Source organism: Drosophila persimilis, unplaced genomic scaffold, assembly GCF_003286085.1.
Source record: "Drosophila persimilis strain 14011-0111.01,24,50 unplaced genomic scaffold, DperRS2 tig00000000-arrow-pilon, whole genome shotgun sequence".
Taxonomy (NCBI): Eukaryota; Metazoa; Arthropoda; class Insecta; order Diptera; family Drosophilidae; genus Drosophila; species Drosophila persimilis.
The window spans coordinates 26,680,718-26,698,167 of NW_020825288.1; the positions used below are offsets into that span (position 1 = coordinate 26,680,718).

At 47.7% G+C, this 17,450-nt stretch overlaps 4 protein-coding genes across 9 annotated transcripts in view; 1 reads left to right on the forward strand and 3 right to left on the reverse strand.

Annotated features, from left to right (window-relative positions):
- The first annotated feature begins 326 nt into the window (after nucleotides 1–326).
- Nucleotides 327–1,581, forward strand: LOC6594321 (DDRGK domain-containing protein 1). The gene is made up of 2 exons (XM_002019328.2): nucleotides 327–524; nucleotides 583–1,581. Exons 1-2 carry the CDS (start codon nucleotides 434–436, stop codon nucleotides 1,419–1,421), a joined length of 930 nt encoding a protein of 309 aa, XP_002019364.1. The 5' UTR covers nucleotides 327–433; the 3' UTR covers nucleotides 1,422–1,581.
- Nucleotides 1,438–3,076, reverse strand: LOC6594535 (transmembrane emp24 domain-containing protein eca). The gene is made up of 4 exons (XM_002019329.2): nucleotides 2,934–3,076; nucleotides 2,322–2,872; nucleotides 2,079–2,262; nucleotides 1,438–2,020 (listed from the first exon to the last, which is right to left on the reverse strand). The coding sequence occupies exons 1-4, from the start codon at nucleotides 3,064–3,066 to the stop codon at nucleotides 1,812–1,814; spliced, it is 1,077 nt and encodes a 358-aa protein (XP_002019365.2). The 5' UTR covers nucleotides 3,067–3,076; the 3' UTR covers nucleotides 1,438–1,811.
- Nucleotides 3,077–3,442: 366 nt separating this feature from the next.
- Nucleotides 3,443–4,891, reverse strand: LOC6594536 (SET and MYND domain-containing protein 5). The gene is made up of 4 exons (XM_026989904.1): nucleotides 4,856–4,891; nucleotides 4,182–4,796; nucleotides 3,937–4,114; nucleotides 3,443–3,872 (listed from the first exon to the last, which is right to left on the reverse strand). The coding sequence occupies exons 1-4, from the start codon at nucleotides 4,889–4,891 to the stop codon at nucleotides 3,520–3,522; spliced, it is 1,182 nt and encodes a 393-aa protein (XP_026845705.1). The 3' UTR covers nucleotides 3,443–3,519.
- Nucleotides 4,892–5,502: 611 nt separating this feature from the next.
- Nucleotides 5,503–17,450, reverse strand: part of LOC6594537 (5'-AMP-activated protein kinase subunit gamma-1) — a 58,254-nt gene continuing 46,306 nt past the window's right edge. For 3 of the 6 annotated variants that reach the window (XM_026984364.1, XM_026984362.1, XM_026984367.1), the window contains 6 exons: nucleotides 15,262–15,395; nucleotides 10,727–10,775; nucleotides 7,228–7,518; nucleotides 6,982–7,160; nucleotides 6,713–6,916; nucleotides 5,503–6,636 (listed from right to left, as the gene is read on the reverse strand). In XM_026984364.1, the coding sequence (XP_026840165.1) occupies nucleotides 5,743–6,636; nucleotides 6,713–6,916; nucleotides 6,982–7,160; nucleotides 7,228–7,518; nucleotides 10,727–10,775; nucleotides 15,262–15,395 (1,751 nt within the window). In that variant the 3' untranslated portion in view covers nucleotides 5,503–5,742. Of the gene's footprint in view, nucleotides 6,637–6,712; nucleotides 6,917–6,981; nucleotides 7,161–7,227; nucleotides 7,519–7,588; nucleotides 7,968–10,726; nucleotides 10,776–11,922; nucleotides 13,015–15,261; nucleotides 15,396–15,529; nucleotides 16,209–16,271; nucleotides 16,938–17,450 lie in introns of those variants that run through there. The other 3 variants (XM_026984365.1, XM_026984366.1, XM_026984368.1) reach the window with 3 other exon arrangements.

Below are 17,450 nucleotides of genomic sequence, written 5' to 3' on the forward strand. Positions count from 1 at the left end.
AGAAAAAGTGCCAGATCGAAGTTGAAGTGTTTGGCATAGAGATGGTAGCGTGACGGAATTCTCATTCCAGCATATCACCACTAACCATACGAGTTTTGGAACCCCAGAGACTTCGGCTCTGTCGTTCGGGTACTGACGCGTCATCATGAGAGAGCGCAGAGAGAACATCCCATCAAACTGAATAGTTTTAAAACACGGCCATACATTTTTTAATTTTTATTCCGTCATATTTTCGGAATTTTAGATTACTTCACATTTATAATATACAATTTTGTACAAAATCGCGCAATTTTCGCTGACTGGCAACGCTGCAGCAACAGCTGGCATTTCTTGTGTGTTGGCAGTGCCGTAGAAACAGCTGAACATCTGCCACAATTGTTGACGTTTACCTTTTTGCCAATCAAAATCGTGCAAGCTGTTTCTTAACTAGATAATGGACCTGATTATTCTTGTGGGCATCGCTTCGGCCCTGCTGGTCGTGATATTAACGATATTTTTCCTGCAGAAAAAGAAGGGCGGCACAGGTAAGCCAATAGACCATTAGGGACAGACTTAAATTCACTTTGTTTTTGTCCTCAATAGAAGCAAAGGAAGCAGCAGCACCACCGCAACGTGGCGTCCCATTGCGAGCACAGGAGGGCGTCCCGCGACGGGCCCAAATAGCCCGCAATCAGCGTAACCGACTACGCCAGAATGCTCCTGCAGCAGCCCCGGCCGCAGCGGCTGCCCTGCAAGCAGCTGACGCCGAGGGAGATAATGACGATGAAAATCCCGATGGCGATGGCCAGCGTATGCCGCAAGGTGCTGTGCTTGACGAGAAGATGGGTGCCAAGAAGCGGGCCAAGATGGAGGCCAAGGAACAGAAGCGTCTGCACCGCGAGCAGGAGCTGATCGATAGAGAGCAGCGGAAGGTGAAGGAGGCCAAGGAAGAGGCCGAGCGAAAGCAACAAGAGGATTTTCAGGAAGAGGCAGACCGCAAAAGAGCAGAGGCCGAGCGTCTGGTTAAGGAGGAGCGCGAGCGCAAAGAGCACGAGGAGTATCTGAAAATGAAGGCCGGCTTCAGCGTCGAGGAAGAGGGCTTTGAGGAGGGGGACGCGGACGACCAGGATAATCTTTTGGCCGATTTTATACAGTACATCAAGGACAATAAGGTTGTCCTGTTGGAGGATTTGGCCGTTGCCTTCAAGCTGAAGACACAGCAGGCCATCGAGCGCATCCAGGATCTGCAGGCCAATGGGACCCTCACAGGCGTAATCGACGACCGTGGCAAGTTCATCTATGTCTCGGAGGAGGAGCTGGCGGCCGTGGCCAAGTTCATAAAGCAGCGTGGCCGCGTCTCCATTGTGGAACTGGCTGAGAGCAGCAACAACCTGATAAACCTAACGCCCGTCTCAGCTGGTGCTGGCGAGGGCAGCTCGTGATGAGATTTGTTAGCCATTTATAAATTAAATTTATATTTAGGTGCACTGTTAATAGAATAACGACAACAAATGAAACCAATTCTGAGGCTGAAGTCCTTGCAAGCTATCGGGGTTTTCCGGCCGCTTAAATAAAATCCACAAAAAAATAAGTTAAAACAAATTCGTGAAACTAAAACCTATATATATATATGTATATAATGCCAGGATCGCCGACTATAATGCACGGTTTGCTTCCAAACCGCCACCGCCATAGTTATGCTCGGGCTATACAGCAAAAGTCTTCGATTAGCGAGCGAGCGTTAGACAACTAAGAGCCAGCATTAGATTTAAGTGCGCTGGCTAGCGCAAAGACCTTGTTTCCAACGGCTGCTCCGAACAGTCCTTCATCAATTATATCTGGATCGTTGATTGTGGGCGGCATTCGGTACACTCACAGATCAATAAGAATTTGTCATTCGATAAGTGAGCACTCCGATCTGGCTTTGTTTGTTCGAGGAATATATTTAAGTCGGAATTCGAATTTTCAAGGAAATATGATGGCTTGATCACATCACGATTCTCCTTGGATACCTTCTCGTTGTTCAAGAACTTGCCAGCAACTACCAAGAATAAAAATAACATGGAAATATCTGATCACACTTGGTTTTCTTTACTTACATTCTTTCACTTTGTCGTGAAGCCTTTGAGTGAGGTTGACCAGCATTATCTCGTCCGGTTTTGTCAGAGATGAATCCAAATCTAATACCTGGTCGACCCACTGAGAGATGGCGCTGCTCGTAACGGCCTCCGGACTAGTGCCAATGATTTCCATCAGTGCTTTGAAGGCGTCTAGAGAGGTGAACTGTTGGAGTTAAAACGCGTTAATATATAGGATAAGCCTTGTCGCTTGTGCGTAGTCACCATGGTAAACTCGTCTCCGCTGAGCACTTTGCAGAAAGCCCTATATAGGTCGAGTCTCTCATTGCGCAAATTAAACGCCTGCAAGGTCGAGATACAGACAAGAACAACGGTCTGGGCCAGGGACCACCAGAGCACGCGCGAGTTGGTGCTCTCGCTCGTGTGACGGAAGCGATCCTCGCGGTAGCGTTGGTAGTTTTGCTCCTTCGTGATCTGCTCTACCTGATCCAGGAGCTGACGAATACGTAGCTGGTCGGTCGTCAGCTTCTCCTTTTGAGCCACATTGGCATAGTTGATGGCATGCTCTCCCACCTGTATGTCCAGGTGAACGCGCAGCTGGGCACCACTGAACCAGGCAGTGCTGTTCGAGTACATACAAATCACATGCTCGCCGGGCGCGTGAGCAGTGAAGAAGAGCCAGCCCTGAGATCTATACACACGGGAGAGGATGATTTTGTTGTTGCTGTCACGCACCTCCACATGCATGCCGATGCCCGGGGATGAGGGTATAAAGCCATTAGAGCGTGGATCGTAGAGCTCCATTTTGTAGTCAACTGGGGACAGATTAAGGCTCGTTTAGAGACTGCGTTGGAATTTTAGGCTATGCCCGCTTACCTTTCACATCGGTTTCGTCGGGAACCTCCTCAAGGAAGCACTTCCGCTCCGTCTCCGACATGTGAAAGTAGAGGCCGCAGGCACTGTGCAGAGTGCACAGGACCAAGATCAGGCAGGCGGATCGATGCGCCATTGTGATCTTTTCTTTCCAACTAAAACTTTTCACATATGAAGCAGCTGCTTTTGGCGATACATACAGTATCGAAAGCTCTCTTTGTCAGCTCTATCAATTAAAGCTACATGGGGTGGGGTGAGTGGTCATTTATATCTGCTAGATAAAGCTGTGAGGTAGGCGTAAAGAGCCAACTGATTGATAGAATTTTAGCTCTGTTCTTAAACGATCAGGAAAACGGAACAATTCAGTTATTTCGGAAACATAGTGGCTTAATTTAATTTAAATGTTAGAAGTCCGTTATCCTAATCAACTTGAAAAGGATCGGGGATATGTCCTACATACTTAGTTTTCTCACCCGATATGGGCGTGCCAAGGCCAGCAATCCATTTTCATATCAACTGTAGGTCTCTATAGCCATAATATAATCTTTACTATACTAAAATCGGATCTTGCGACAAATTGAGTGTTAATCTAGTTCATATCATCGTCATCATCGTAGTCGTCCATTTCGTCGTCGTCCTCCTCCTCGTCGCTGGTCACGTCGGGGTCTGATGCCTGAGCCTGGCACTTGAGGCATTGGCAGACGAATATGTAGTTCTCGCGCAGCACCTTGTGGCGCGAGTGGCGGCTGCGCTCCAGCTGGCACTCGTCCAGATAGGAAATGCAGATTTCTTCGCCCTCCTGGATGGGGGCCAGTGCTTTCAGGACAACAATGTCATTGGAGTAGGGGAACGTCGAGCAGGCGTTCGGCACGCAGCTGTGATTGATCTTGCTCTGCAGTAGGTACAGACCGGAGCCCTCGTTGTTCAGGAATTCGCCAGCGACTGCCAGTAGAGAAAAATAGCATTAGGAGTTGACTGGAGTATACTTTGTATAGACAGAAGTTACATTCTCCGACTTTTGAGTAGAGCTCGTCGATGACAGTGTCCAGGGCAGTCTTGTCGGCTTCCGGCAGCGGCAGGTCGGATACGTTGGTCACCCACTGCGCCAGCACACTGGTGGCGATTCCCTGGCTGTTGGTGCCCATGATACCCATGAGCGTCTTAAAGGCATCTGGTGTGGTGAACTAATAAGAGGATAAAACGCACGTAAATATCTGGTTTTACTACTCCCTGGTCATCCTTTCCGATTACCATGGCAAACTCATCGGAAGCAAAGGCCTTGCAGAAGGCGCCGTAGAGCTGGTCCATCTGCTGCTCAAAGTTCTCACCCAGCATTTTGTGGTAGATCTTCTGCTCGCGATTCACAATCAGCGCTTGGAAGGACTGCAGCTGCTCGAGGAATTCGGATTTTTTGCTGCTCTGCTGGTACATGGCCATCAGACGGACGATGAGCATGATGGTACCCGTCTCCGGGGGGTAGTGCATCTTCTTCCAGGTCTCGTTTAGCACGTTGATGGGATGTGTGTCATCCGCGCGAAAGGCACCCATGCAGGCCACGCGGTGGTACTTCTTCCGCGCCTCCATCAGACAGTCCTCGGAGCAGTAACGCACCTTGCACCGCTGGCACTGCGTGAACTGTGCAACCCAGGACGAGGTGGGATCGTGCTGGAGGAGCGGCACTTCTACCTTCGCATCGCTGGCCAGGCGACGCACGTTCTCCAGCACCGTCTCCAGCGGTCGCATGCAGTGGTCGCACGCTGCATAGCCGTAGGCTGCATTCCACGAGAATTGGCTCGACACAAAGGGCTCCTCCTCGAAAATGATCTCGTCCGCGGCAAAGTTTTTGGTGGCCACCATGGCACGCCCCTAGTGGAGAGATGTTATGTTACTGCAGCTGCAACCGAATAATAATATGTGGGAATTACCTTGCCGGGAATTTCTCGTATCTCAAAATGGTTCATTTGCACGTGTGTTTACAATTCGCATAGAACAGCTGTTCGGTGTGACCGCGGATTTATGTATAAAATATACCGTCCGACCCTCAGAAACATACCAAAATATACCGTCTCATTGTAAAAATATACTGAAGATATACTGACGAATTCAAATTCTATTATACATATTCCTCGTTTTTGATATTCCGTCGAATATTACTAGCTAGATAGAATATTTAGCCATGCCCACATAATTATATACGATTGATGAATCAATTTTTTACTTAATTGGCTTACTTTAAATACTTGCTTTTATTGGATTTTGTCTAAATAGAGAAAAATGTTACGTAGCGAAACACGTAAGTGGGAAATCGTTCCTATTGATAAATTTTGATATTCCGTTGAATAATGGTGGCTAACCAAACCCTTTATCTTTGCCCTCCGCGGACTTAATTGGGATCCTTCTAGGCATCGTCTCTTGGTGAGTTATAGTATTTCTCTCCCGTCCCGTATCAGCTTTTCAGAATTGCAGAGTTCAATACCATCAGAAAAATAAAAATAAAGTTACTCTTTGTCCGCCACAGTTTAGTTTAAATTTGCACCGAACGCATCGATTTAAATGAAATAAAAACTCGGAATTTGACTTGTACTGTACTATTATATAATAATCAAATACATAGTTTAAAATTTAAAGACATTCTAATGTAATTTGTTGTTGGTTTTCTTGTGTGTATATATAAACATTCTTTCTGTTAACATTTTTTGTTTTGCGGTTGTTGTTGGTTTCCCTTTAGTAATAATATATCATATCCTTAATAGCTAGTAATATTCAAATATAGTTTTCTCTTTCTTGGGTTTCTTTTGTTTAAATTATAGTTTTATTCACTAACCAGCGCCATCTCTCGCGCCGCGGGCGTGGCCAAGGATTGGCCCAGAGCCGACGCGGCGGACACGGCGCTGCTCAGGCCATCGTCCTCCTCTTCTGTGTCCGCTTTGTGTGCCGCCGCAGCGGTTGCCTTTTTGCGCTCCACCACCTCCACGTCATCGTCGTCGTCGTTCTCATCCTCGTCGTCATCCTCATCGGGGTTTTCATCATCACAATTGCTGCGCTCGACCTGGTCAGTGGCTTCTGTTTCTTCGTGCGCCTCATCGGCAAAGGACACTTCGGCTGGACTGTTATTGCTGCTATCACCATTGGCCGTCGGCGCCCCCGTCGTTCTTCCCCTCTCGTGCTGGCTCTGGTTCTGGTTGTTGTTGGCCTTATCCTCACTGGCGGACTTGTTGTTATCACTGTCGGCATCGGCATCGGCATCCGCCTCCGCATCGTCGGTCTTTGCTGGCGTCTGGGGCGGCGCCGGCTCCTCCTCGGGTATGTCCTCGATCAGGCTGCGATTGCCGGACCCTGCCGAAGGACTGCGAGGCGGGGGCGTTGTCGCTGAAGTTTGTGCAGGGATCTCCACTTCGGCCACCTTGCGCAGAAGGACGGGATCGGAGGCACGCAGTGAGCTCTCGGATCCGCCGACGCCCTCGCCACTTGGCCGCAGAACCAGGTAGAGCAAGATGTCTGATAGCGAGATGATGCCAATCACCTTGCGGTGCTCATCGACTACTACCAGGCGATGCACCTCCGCCCGCACAATGCGTTCCATTATGGTGTAGAGCGCTTCGTCCAGATTGCACTTTTGAACGCCCTCAAACCACTCGTTGCGATGCTCGTTGGCCTTGCGCAGCGATACATCGAGATCGTTGTAGGTTTTCTCAGCAGCGAGATTCTAAATGAAAGGGAGAAGAGAGAATCAATCAATTGATTGAGACATTGGTTGAAGCTGCAGGCTGCAGGGGACTTACAATCACATCAAACTTTGCATAAATATCAACGAGACGACCCTCGGCATCCACCAGGGGCAGCGCCGAGACGCGTCGCTCCACAAACTTCTTGAGCGCTGTAATGATGCTCGTGGTCTCGTCGGCGGTCTCGATGTTGCTGTACGTTCCGATCTTCAGTTCGCGCAGACTCTTTTGCATGTACGCGGGCTTTGGTAGTTCGTTAATCTGCAAGCGAGAGATCGGATTCGATTCCATGTGTGTCCAAGGTATATATATATTTAGATACTCACATATAGGAAGAGGAACCTCAGTATGCGTTTGTGTGTCAGGATGTAGAGGACATTGCCGGTCGCCGGATCGATCACGGGCAGGCGGTGAATGCGGCTGTGGATGAGAATTTTGATGGCATCGTAGAGGGAGGCATCCGGTCCGATGCTGACCAACGGCATCACCTGATTGTGCAGCACACCTGTGGAACAGAAAGGCGGCGGCTGGTCTCAGAATTGCTTCTCCACCTCAAGATGTGTTCTACTTACTCCGCCACGTGTCCAGTTTGTGCTCTTCGAGCTGCTCCATGGAGGCGTTGGGCGACTTGTAATACATTTGCAGGATCTTGATAAAGTCCGTGATGGTCAGCATACCCACAAACTGCTGCTTCTCCGAATCCCAGAGGGGTGCTGCCCTCACGCCGTTGTAGACGAGTGCATAGAAGGCTTTCTTCACGAGCAGCTGTGTGTCAAAGACCACGAGCTTGGCGGATGTGGGTATCAGATCGTAACACTTGTGGAAGCGGAAGAACTTGACAAAGATCTGTGAGTCGTCCTCTTCTGCAAGGACCCAAGAGAAGGAGAGAGATATTCGTTAGTTTGAATCATCTTTGAGCTGTGGATAGGACACCTTTATTGAGCAGCTCCGCCAGCAGACGTTTCCAGGCTTCGGAGATCTGCTCAAACTCTTTGATGCTCTCCAAGGGATAGCAAAGGACATCGGCTGGCCGACCAGTGCCCCCTCCCAGCACCAAGCGACCCGCATGATTCGAATAAAAGTGCAATTGTAACATGCGTCTCAAAGGTTCTTTGTTTTTATTTGCTCTTTTCGTTTTACTATTTTTCACACTGTTTATCCTCCTCCTTCAATGCCCTCGCATTACGATTTCTGTTTCTAGTCGGTGGTTGGGTCTGTGGGCGTTAAAAATTAGCTGGGGACTCAATTTGGCTGCTAACAGAACAGAAGAGCTCCATGAGCTCCATGAGTAACACGGCCCTTCCATTCGCCTGACAGACAAGATGAAGGAACTGCATAGATCATCATCTAAATGGACTGAACCCTTCCCTTCTATGAACTGGTCTGGGCCGCAAATGAAACAAATTGTTGGGGCGCGCGCGATTCGATAAATTCAATTTAGACATTTTTAATTAAAATAAATTTAGCGTGCGACAAAACCACAGAACAGACAGAAATACCACAGTACACACGACAGATAGACACCAGAATAGATTTTAGATTGTTCAAAACCAAATTGTTCAACAATAAATATTAATTCAATTCCTCAAAAGAGAGACACAGACGAGAGAGAAAGAGAGAGAGAGAGGCAGGGGAAAGGGGCAGATTCATAGACATCAACTGCGTGGTGTGGCGCACAGTGTAAACAAATAAATATTGAGGCGGGACCTAAAGGTGTTAATCAAATAACTATATACTCGCATCCATATATATGTACATATGTACTGGGGGCTAGGCCATAGATCTCCCAGCGATAAATGCAGGCCAAACAGACATTATAGCGACAGATATCGGGGTACGGATCGGATCGGACGACGACAGTTGTGCCAAGAAATTAATTAACCAGAGAAGAGCCGTGCTGTGCAGAAAACGTCTCTAATGGGGATTTATATTCCATTTTCAATTCGTTTTCATGTGCATTTGCCTTTGGAAATCTATTTGGGAAATCTTCAAACTGTTTATGGATCACAAATTATTTTAAGACCACCACAGATGAGATTTTTGTTGGGAATGGACATGGATCTAGAATGCATGGTATATAGAATGCCTATGTTCTGAAGACTGAATGGAAAGGGTCCCCAGATATCCAGATTGCATTTCCTTTCAGTATGGATATTCCCTCACATTCGTATCACATCCACAAATCGTTTATCCGCCTAATGTCCACAAAACCTCAGCAAACCAAAGCAAAAGCGGCACAAAAAATGGGCGAGAAAACCCAGAAAATGTATAGAAAAGAAAGCGAAGGCCAGTTGTGGCAGGAAAAACATATATATATTTGTGAAAATGTGAAATATTTGGAAAGAAATTCTATATCCAAAGAGGATTCTACAAATTTAAATGTTAAAAAAGTGCCGTCGCCATGCGGGAGGCGGTAGGTAGGTGGTGGGCCTTCATCGATAAAGAAATCGAGATAAGAACTTTGGAGGAGAAATGGATGAAGGTCTCCCTATCTCTCTCTGTCTCTTTCTGTGTGTTTTCCCTATCTTTATTGTTGTTCTCTGATTGGAAATATTCAATATATATAGGTTAAACCGCATATATGGGTTATCGATTCTTGGGCTTTAGTTTTTTTTCTTCGTTTTTCCGTTTTCTGTTTGCATTTTGCGTTTCTTTTGACAGCGGGCCAGGGGCCACGCGAGAGTTAATTGAAATGCTTCTTGCTTTGTTGCTTGGTTCTTGGCTTTGTGCGGCACCAAAACAATTGAAAAACCATTTCCCCAGTGGGCGGTGGGCGGTCGGCGGTGGGTGGTGGTTTGGTGGGTGTCTAGGTATAGGTGCCTCTGTTGTTGTTTTCCTAGGTTTTGGCGTCGTCGCGCGGCGCTATTCGAAAATTCTTGACGAATGACTCAAGAGACAAGAAGACCCGAGGGGAAAACCTTCGATTCAGTTCGATTTGTCAGTAATCTACGTGGCACTTGGATCTACATATATCCATATTTTTACACATATATAAACCAGCAGCCAAAAGACACAAGAATTAGTCGTTTTCTCTGGCCAATATTTTCACACGGAACCCGAACACGGTGGAAAACAATCGCCGAGTATCTGTCGTCTGGCCGTCGTCGTCTCCGTTCTAAGCGATTCGAAATTTTATCATAAACTGATCTTCTGCAGCCTCTGTTCTGTTTCTCTCTCTCTAGAAAATCGTTTTCGGCACAAGGAAAACGCGCAAAAACAAAACAAAACAAAAGATAGAGGGGAAAAATACTCACAAGTGGGAGGAATTTTCAAAAAAATCTGAGTATTTTCTCAGAGCGGAATATAAATTGAATAGAATTTGCTTTTGCTGCTGCCGTTGAGTGTTCGGATCGGGACGTACGAGTACGAGTACGAGTACGAGTATTAGATCGGAACAGATCGTCGAATCCGTTGGGGAATTGACGTTAATGAGGTTCATGAAATGTGTCTGAAATTGGCAACAAATTACATGCAGTGCACACCCTTCCTCCTGGGCTCTTTCCGCAGCCGGTAGACACCGTTACGTTACACTCTTTTCCGTAGAGATCTCTCTCCGGCGTACTTGGAACTTATTTATAATTAGCATTCGGCGGATAAAGACACTTTGGGGGTGTGTTCGGACACCATAGAAGATATATCTATGTATCCTCTCCTCAGAAGAATAGTGATATGCATATGTATTGCGATCCCATAACGATTATGTTCCGTGTCGCCCACATAACATAAATATGTATCTATAAGACGCAGATACTACGGCCACCATAATCCCCCTTGAGTTATGACTTCGATTCCATGCCGTGCCACCTTCCCTCCTTTCCTTCCTCTCGCATCCGTCCGTCTGTCTGTCTTTATGGGTATTTCGATTCCTCTGATTCTCGTTGGGATTCTATTTGTTCACCGGCGAAAAAGTGTCGTCGTGTGCCACAATGGAGGCCGACTCTTGATCGAATGCCAAGTGTGTCTGCTAATTTATTTAAATTAAACATTTTTTGTTTGCCCCATGGTGCGCCACAGAGGCGGGGCACGGGCCATGGGGCAGGTGGCGAGGTGCGATCGAAGAATAATACTTACCAAAATCAGATAGATTGCACTTCTCTAGGAACGGATCGGCTACAGGCAGCTGTAAAATGGAACAGAAAAAGTGTATTGTTAGATTGGATGTTGCATATAGTAAAACTAGAAAGGGTTCAACATTATCTATCAACATCATCTAATCTCAAAAAGTACTCGGATTCAAAGACTGACCATCTGGGCCATCGTTCGTTTATCAAAGAAACGTCATACATGGATGGATTTCAAAGAGAAGCAATTTTGCACTTAAATTAATGGCCCACACTGTCTATACACCTGTAGTATAACGACACGTTAAATATCATAAGGGGGAACACTGTACGGGAAAGGAACATGTCGTAAAGCTCACGTAAGGCATTACGCCACACTTCCACCGAAGAAAACGTGATCATTCCATATGGAATAATGATCTTCTTCCGTTTCCCGTTACACTCGCGTATTCCCATTATCAATCCCTTTTTCATATATGGGTCACCATGATTTGAGTTTTTTTTCAAACGGAAAGAAGAGAGAGAAAACATACAATAACAAAAATGAACACTTAAACCCGATACTCAGTCAGACATGGCTATAGACTCGGCTTTTGATGCTGATCAAATCATATACTTTATAGGGTTACTTTAAAACGCCAGATCCACCACAAATATAATATACCCCTATACACATTTTGAACATCGGGTATAATAATTAGGGAATTGTTACTTATACTGATAATACCGCTATAATCTCTTAATCTGCACCAAAACCGCAGATAAAACATCAGAGGAAAACAAAAACAAACGAAAAACTCCCATGAAATATTTATGAGACACGCCAGCGAGCTTTAGAGTACGAGTATTTACTCACTTGTCGCACATTTATAGTCGCGACGGACGTTCCGTCGTTCGAGTAGCTTTGAAATTAACATTGAAATGTGTGCAATTGTGGAATTATGACACTTAACCAGGCACTTGGGATATATGGAGGGGGAGGGGGCCAGAGATGGAGATATGGCAATTGCAAAATTACGCTCGAATTTAAGCAAACTCAAACATCTTAAATGCCTCTCTTTCTATGTTCTCTTGAGTAGTTAATAGGCTCGTTCGTTCCTGCTGCAGGTGAAAGCTTTAATGCAAAAGCTTTTCTCTCTTCCGCTCTTCCGCTCTTCTGCTCTCAGTGAGTGTCACTCTCCCGGGGGACTCTGGGACTGCACTTACACTAATTTTACGACCAGAGCGAGGCAGCAGCTGCTGCTGCCGCTTCCACTGCTCGATCTGTTCCACACTGTAATCACTGCGTCGCCGCATAAGCATGCACTGATGCACCGGGGAGTGGGTGCGGGGCGAGGAGTGGGCGCTGCTCACCCGCCGCCTCTCATAGACGAGCGCCTGTTGGACTGCAGCAAAGTCTCCGCGAGTGGAAAAGGAGACAGGTGAATGACCGAGGGAATGGCGCGGACCATTTGCAATCGTATTGTGGTTCCTCTGCTGCTGCATATGTTTCTGTTGCTCCATCTTTTGCTGTTGCTGTTGCTCCATCTTTTGTTGTTGCTGCTGCTGCTGTTGGCTGTGGTTGCTGTGAGCCTTGCGACGCAGCAGAGACGATGACATCGCTGCCGTTAGAGTGGCCGTCAGCTTTTTGCCATCAATTTTGCTGCTTTTGGTGTTGTTGCTGCTGCCGCTGCTTTTGGTAGTGCTGCTGCTGCCGCTGCTGCTCTGGCTGCTGTCATCGCGCCTGCTTACGTGCTGCGAATGGCGTTGACCGTCGACGAAATCTTTGATATTTGCACTATTCAGAAGCTGATAGTTGACGCTGGCCGCCGTTGACGGGCCGTTTCCCCCAGACATTAGCCCGGGCAGATGGCTGTAGCGCTTCTTGCGATGGTACAACGGAGAATTGCTGAGAGAGCGCGCCTTTCGGCCGATTTTTGCATTCTGGCTCTCGCTGATGCTCTTTCCATTGCTGTTGTTGTTGCTGTCATTGTCGATGGGGAGATTTGGGTCAAAGCGCACGCTCAATTTGGGGCCGTTATGGTGGTGGTGGTGGTGGGGGCTGGGGCTGAGACTGCTGCCTTGCAGCACTTTGGAGGTTGCAGCAACATGTGGAACGCCCGCCGGGGAGGGCAGCACTCCGACGCGCGGTGTACTCGGCTCGAAGGCGGAATAGCGACGGCGATACATGGAGCACACCAATACCTATGCACACGAACACGCACACGCACACGCGTGTAATGAAAGACAAAGAAGAAGAGGACGCGAAATCGCAGACGGATTTATCAGAAAGCTCTGCTGCGGCGGTGGCGAAGATTATGCGATGCGATTCGGTTCGGTTCCGGGCACACGGTCTGCGCGCTCGCAAGTGAAAAAGTAAACTGGTTAAGAGTTTCGCGAGCCCCCACGATCGCCACAAACAGTTCCACACACAGAGAGATAGAGATAGAGCTGCTAACTAGAGAGAGCAGAGCGTGTGTGAGAATGCTAAAGCTAGCGCAAATACAAGAACACGCGATGTAACGACGTCGAAGAGGGAACACTCTAGAATGCACTTGAGAGCGAGGGGATGGCATGACTCGATAAACCCAAAAATATATTTCTCTTCTCTCTTACTATTTGTGTGCATTTCTATTCTTGTGCATGTTTGCTTTAGTTAATCTCTTTCGGTTTGCTCTTTCGGTTAGGTTTCCACATCCCCCTCACACTCGAGGCAAACAAACTGTCATGCCTCTCTCTGCAAATAAAGGGTACATACATACATATGTATGTGTACATATGTATGTGACGGACGAAGAACCAACAATTACCAAAACAACCAGAGAGAGGAAGCTTCTTCATACACCCACAACGGAATAAACGAACGGCATTGAGTAAGAAAAAGCTCTCAAGAATTCTACCACTCCCACTCAATGCAATTCATGAACATGAGTGGGGAGTGGAACAAAAGCTGCTGCTTCTACATACGTATGTACATTTGTTGTTCTGCGTGCGATAAGTAAAACAAACGGTTCCAAAAGATTGTGGGCCACTCTCAACAGAAGAGACAGAGACAGAGAGAGAGAGAGAGATGATGGGGCTCTACAGGTACTTATGGGAGAGAGATGTTTGTACTTCGTATTGGGCAATGTATTGGCGGACATGTGAAATGTTCTCACTCAATTAATCATCATTAGCGGGCGTCCGCACAAGAATAACAAAACCATAGAGCAATACATATGCGCGCCTTTTCTGTCCGGTGAAAGCCCACACAGGTATGACGTCAGAAGTGCGAGCAGACAAGAATTTCCGAGAATATGCGAAAATATGTACATTCTCCTCTCGATATAAACCCGTTTCAATGAATTAACCACCAATAACAGCAAATTTTGTTGTTGTAATGGGCATTAGGCCCATTAGCCGACCTTGAGGACTATGTGCGAGGTGTGTGCGCGACAATAAACGATGGAGAGATAATATAATGCTGCGGTCCGCGTTCACATGCTGATGACGGGGCAATGTTTGCGTATATTAATCAGTTAACATTATTAGCCGACTAATCTGATATGTCTGCGATTCGGATATTTCACAACCACCGCTAAATGGGTGTCAGAAAGGGGCTTGGAAAGGGGGATTACGGGGAAGAACATGCTGGGCCGCCGTATATGATGCGGTATTTTCTTGAATCGAATATGCAAATCTCGTGTCATGTGCGAGTGGGACAGTGCACAAATCCAATAATGTACTTGATTGTCAAGCCACTGTAGGTCTTTGTTCCACAGGTGACCACGGGCGTCAGAGTACCATCCCAGAGTGCCCAACATCCCATCCCCTGGTGTCTGGTCACCCTCCTGGACCACCGTCCCTTCGCAATTCGCAATTTTCCGCAGCTCTATTTCCATCTCTTCCAATTTGTAGCAACCTCTTCTAGTCTGTCATGACAGAGCCCTATCTCTTTCTCTCAAGCTAACTCTCGTGATGGAACAAAGCAGCGCCGTCTCGATCTCTTTACATTTTACATGTAAAGTAGCTTCACAGTGCCAAAAGTCTCTCCATAGCGAAGACAACAACCCTGACTGACAAAAGCTGACTGACACGCCACCCACAGTCGAACCTGCTTTACTATTTGTGGACCACTCAGCTGTCATACGTTCTTGTAATCGTAAAACTGTCCCTATAATAATATTTGGATTTAAGGAAGGATTGGGTGAATCGGGAATGGCCGAAAGAAATCCCAGAAGGGATATACTAACTCTGATGAGAGATTTAAATATGATTCGGTCATTAAGACTCGAAATATCAAGGTATAAGTACCAAGAAGTCCAGATAAGAAGATCAGCTCTACGGCAATATTTACAGCTGGGAAAAAAGAGATGAGAGATTTTCCCACAAGGTTTATACAAAAAAATAACAAGGGGTAACAGGAGATCGTGTATGGAAGATGATATACTATTACGTATTGTATATCTGGGAACTGGGAAGATAGCAACTTTGTTGACGCGAAACGAAACCCTCTTCCAGGGGACTATATTTAACCCATTATCATACATACATACATATGTACGTATACATAAGTTCTCGACTTACCCCTCTGGAATCTCTGAACAGTATGGCCGCATGGTGTGGGTCCAGTGTGCCATCGCCGCGTAATCCTCGACCGGCAGCCCCCACAGAGGCGCGTCGTTTCTCCAGATCCGCAGACGCGCGACGCATGTGAGCACCTTTTTAGAAAACAGGAATACAAAGTGCTTAGTAGAAGATACGACTACACGATTGTTACGATCTAATCATAAGTCTAAGTGAACAGCAAGTACCAGATGATAGATGGACCCTGGGACAAACCCTTTCCCTTTACCTTCTTTGACAATGCGATCGTAGATCTTGTAGGTGGCCCCGCAGTCGTCGAGGATGCGATTGGGGCGGCTGAGTGTGTTTACGTCCAAGCTCTTGGAGCGTGTGCGAAAGTTCTCCTGCGGATCGTTCTGCGGCGATGTGCAGACGCTCTGGGCATCGTGGTGCTTGCGGGGCCATACGTGAATCTTCTTGCCAAAGTGCTTGAGCAGCTCCTGGATCGAGTGGTGATGGTGACTGTGATGATGATGGTGCTTGCCATGCTTCCCATGGCCCTCCCTGTGGGAGGGCGACTGCCCCGCCTGCTGCCTGTCTGTGGACTCGTCCACGCTGAGGCTCTTGGCGAAGGAGGAGTTGTCGAAGCGATGCCTTTGGAATGCTCCACTGCCGGCCATGCCGCTGTCTGTGCTGCCACCACTGGGGGCACTGTAGTCGTCCAGCGATGTGTTGGCCGCCGAAACGCGGTGAAAGATCGATATGGCCGTGGGCCGCTCGCCGCTGTCACGCTGCTGGCCGCTGGCGCCCGTGTGGGTGAAATACTGATGATCTGCCTGGCTTTCGTAGATGAGGTCCAGGTCGTGGGGAAAGAACCCTCCTCCGCCGGCACCTCCACCGCCGCTTCCGCCAACTGCCGCTGTGGTCGGCGGGGAGCCAAAGTCCGGACCGCCGCTGCGACGCATGCTCTGCAAGGGATGGGTATCGGAATTAGAGGGTGGCTCACAGCACGAGGGATGATCTCTGCTTACGCCGTAAACTGCCGGACTCTGAGATCGTTCCAGGAAACTGCGCTTCGACGAGGGCGTACGCTTCAGGCTGCCGCTAGCCCCGGAGCCGCTGGTGTACCAGCTGTCGTAGGAGTTCCTTTGGCCGCCGCCACCTGCTCCTCCGCCACCAGTGCAGCTGCTGCCGCCTCCTCCGTGATTCTCCAGCGATTTGTGGGCATCGGGCACGGCCTGTGGCTGGGAGTGGGAGTGGCGATCGCTCTGCCACTGTGCGTAGGCGCTGCCCGTGACGCCTCCGCTGTTCGAGTTGGAGCTGGAGCTGCTGGAGGAGTCCACGCTGTAGAGGCGGTTGCCATTGCCATTGCCATTTCCGTAGCCGTGCGACCAGCCCTCAGAGCCGACGCTGAGCTGTTTCTCTACGGCATGCTGCCGATAGAGGTGTGTGATGCCATGCATTGCTAGGCCGTCGTTTTATTTTTGGTATTTGTTGTTGTTTTGTCAATTATTTTTATAGTTCAGTTTTTTTTTTTGTTGTTACACTTTTTTAACGCAGTGTAAAACAGTATTGTTTTTGTTGTTTTTTGTCTTACAGCAGTCGCGTTTGTCGAAATTTTAGTTCAAAACACTGCGATCTCTCTCTGATCGCTATTGCTGTCTCTCTTGCCTTGTAAAAGTCACATAATCCTTCAACTGTAAAATAAAACATCACATCATTCTCTCGCTCGCTCGCACTATCAATTATTCCTAATGAACTTTTCTCAGAGAGCTTTTGCTCTTCAACACTCTTCGTCTCGCTCACTCCTAGGTTGAACGCACTGAAATTAAGTCAAAGCTGCGAGCCACACACGCACACGCACACATGCACAAACAGATGCAGCGCGCTGGTGTCGACGTCTGCTCGTCAGCGTTTCATTTGTTGTTTCTCTTATTTCATGTTGTCTTTTGTTTGCCGCTTTGCGTATTTATTTTCAACATTTTTAAACACTTTTATTTTCAAATTATTGCATTTTGTTTGTTAGCACCTATGCGGGAGGAGAGTGGAATGAACGCCAAAAAAAATGCAGCCGACTCAATATTGACGCTGTCAGCGTTGCCATTGGGTCGACAACGCCAGCAGCGACTGCGCAGCGGCATGCACTTGAACAAGTTCAGCACCCAGTCCACCCACACGCACGCACCTACACGAACGGTAGAGTGGAGTCA

Bases quoted from the DNA above. Each gene is read 5' to 3' on its own strand.
- LOC6594321 (XM_002019328.2), top strand. From the start codon at position 434: ATGGACCTGATTATTCTTGTGGGCATCGCTTCGGCCCTGCTGGTCGTG. The intron at 525-582 runs GTAAGCCAATAG...TGTCCTCAATAG, and splicing joins GAAAAAGAAGGGCGGCACAG to AAGCAAAGGAAGCAGCAGCA.
- LOC6594535 (XM_002019329.2), bottom strand. From the start codon at position 3,066: ATGGCGCATCGATCCGCCTGCCTGATCTTGGTCCTGTGCACTCTGCAC. The intron at 2,873-2,933 runs GTAAGCGGGCAT...ATCTGTCCCCAG, and splicing joins CGACGAAACCGATGTGAAAG to TTGACTACAAAATGGAGCTC. The intron at 2,021-2,078 runs GTAAGTAAAGAA...TATTCTTGGTAG, and splicing joins TCACGACAAAGTGAAAGAAT to TTGCTGGCAAGTTCTTGAAC.
- LOC6594536 (XM_026989904.1), bottom strand. From the start codon at position 4,891: ATGAACCATTTTGAGATACGAGAAATTCCCGGCAAG. The intron at 4,115-4,181 runs GTAATCGGAAAG...TCCTCTTATTAG, and splicing joins CTTCCGATGAGTTTGCCATG to TTCACCACACCAGATGCCTT. The intron at 3,873-3,936 runs GTAACTTCTGTC...CTCTACTGGCAG, and splicing joins CTACTCAAAAGTCGGAGAAT to TCGCTGGCGAATTCCTGAAC.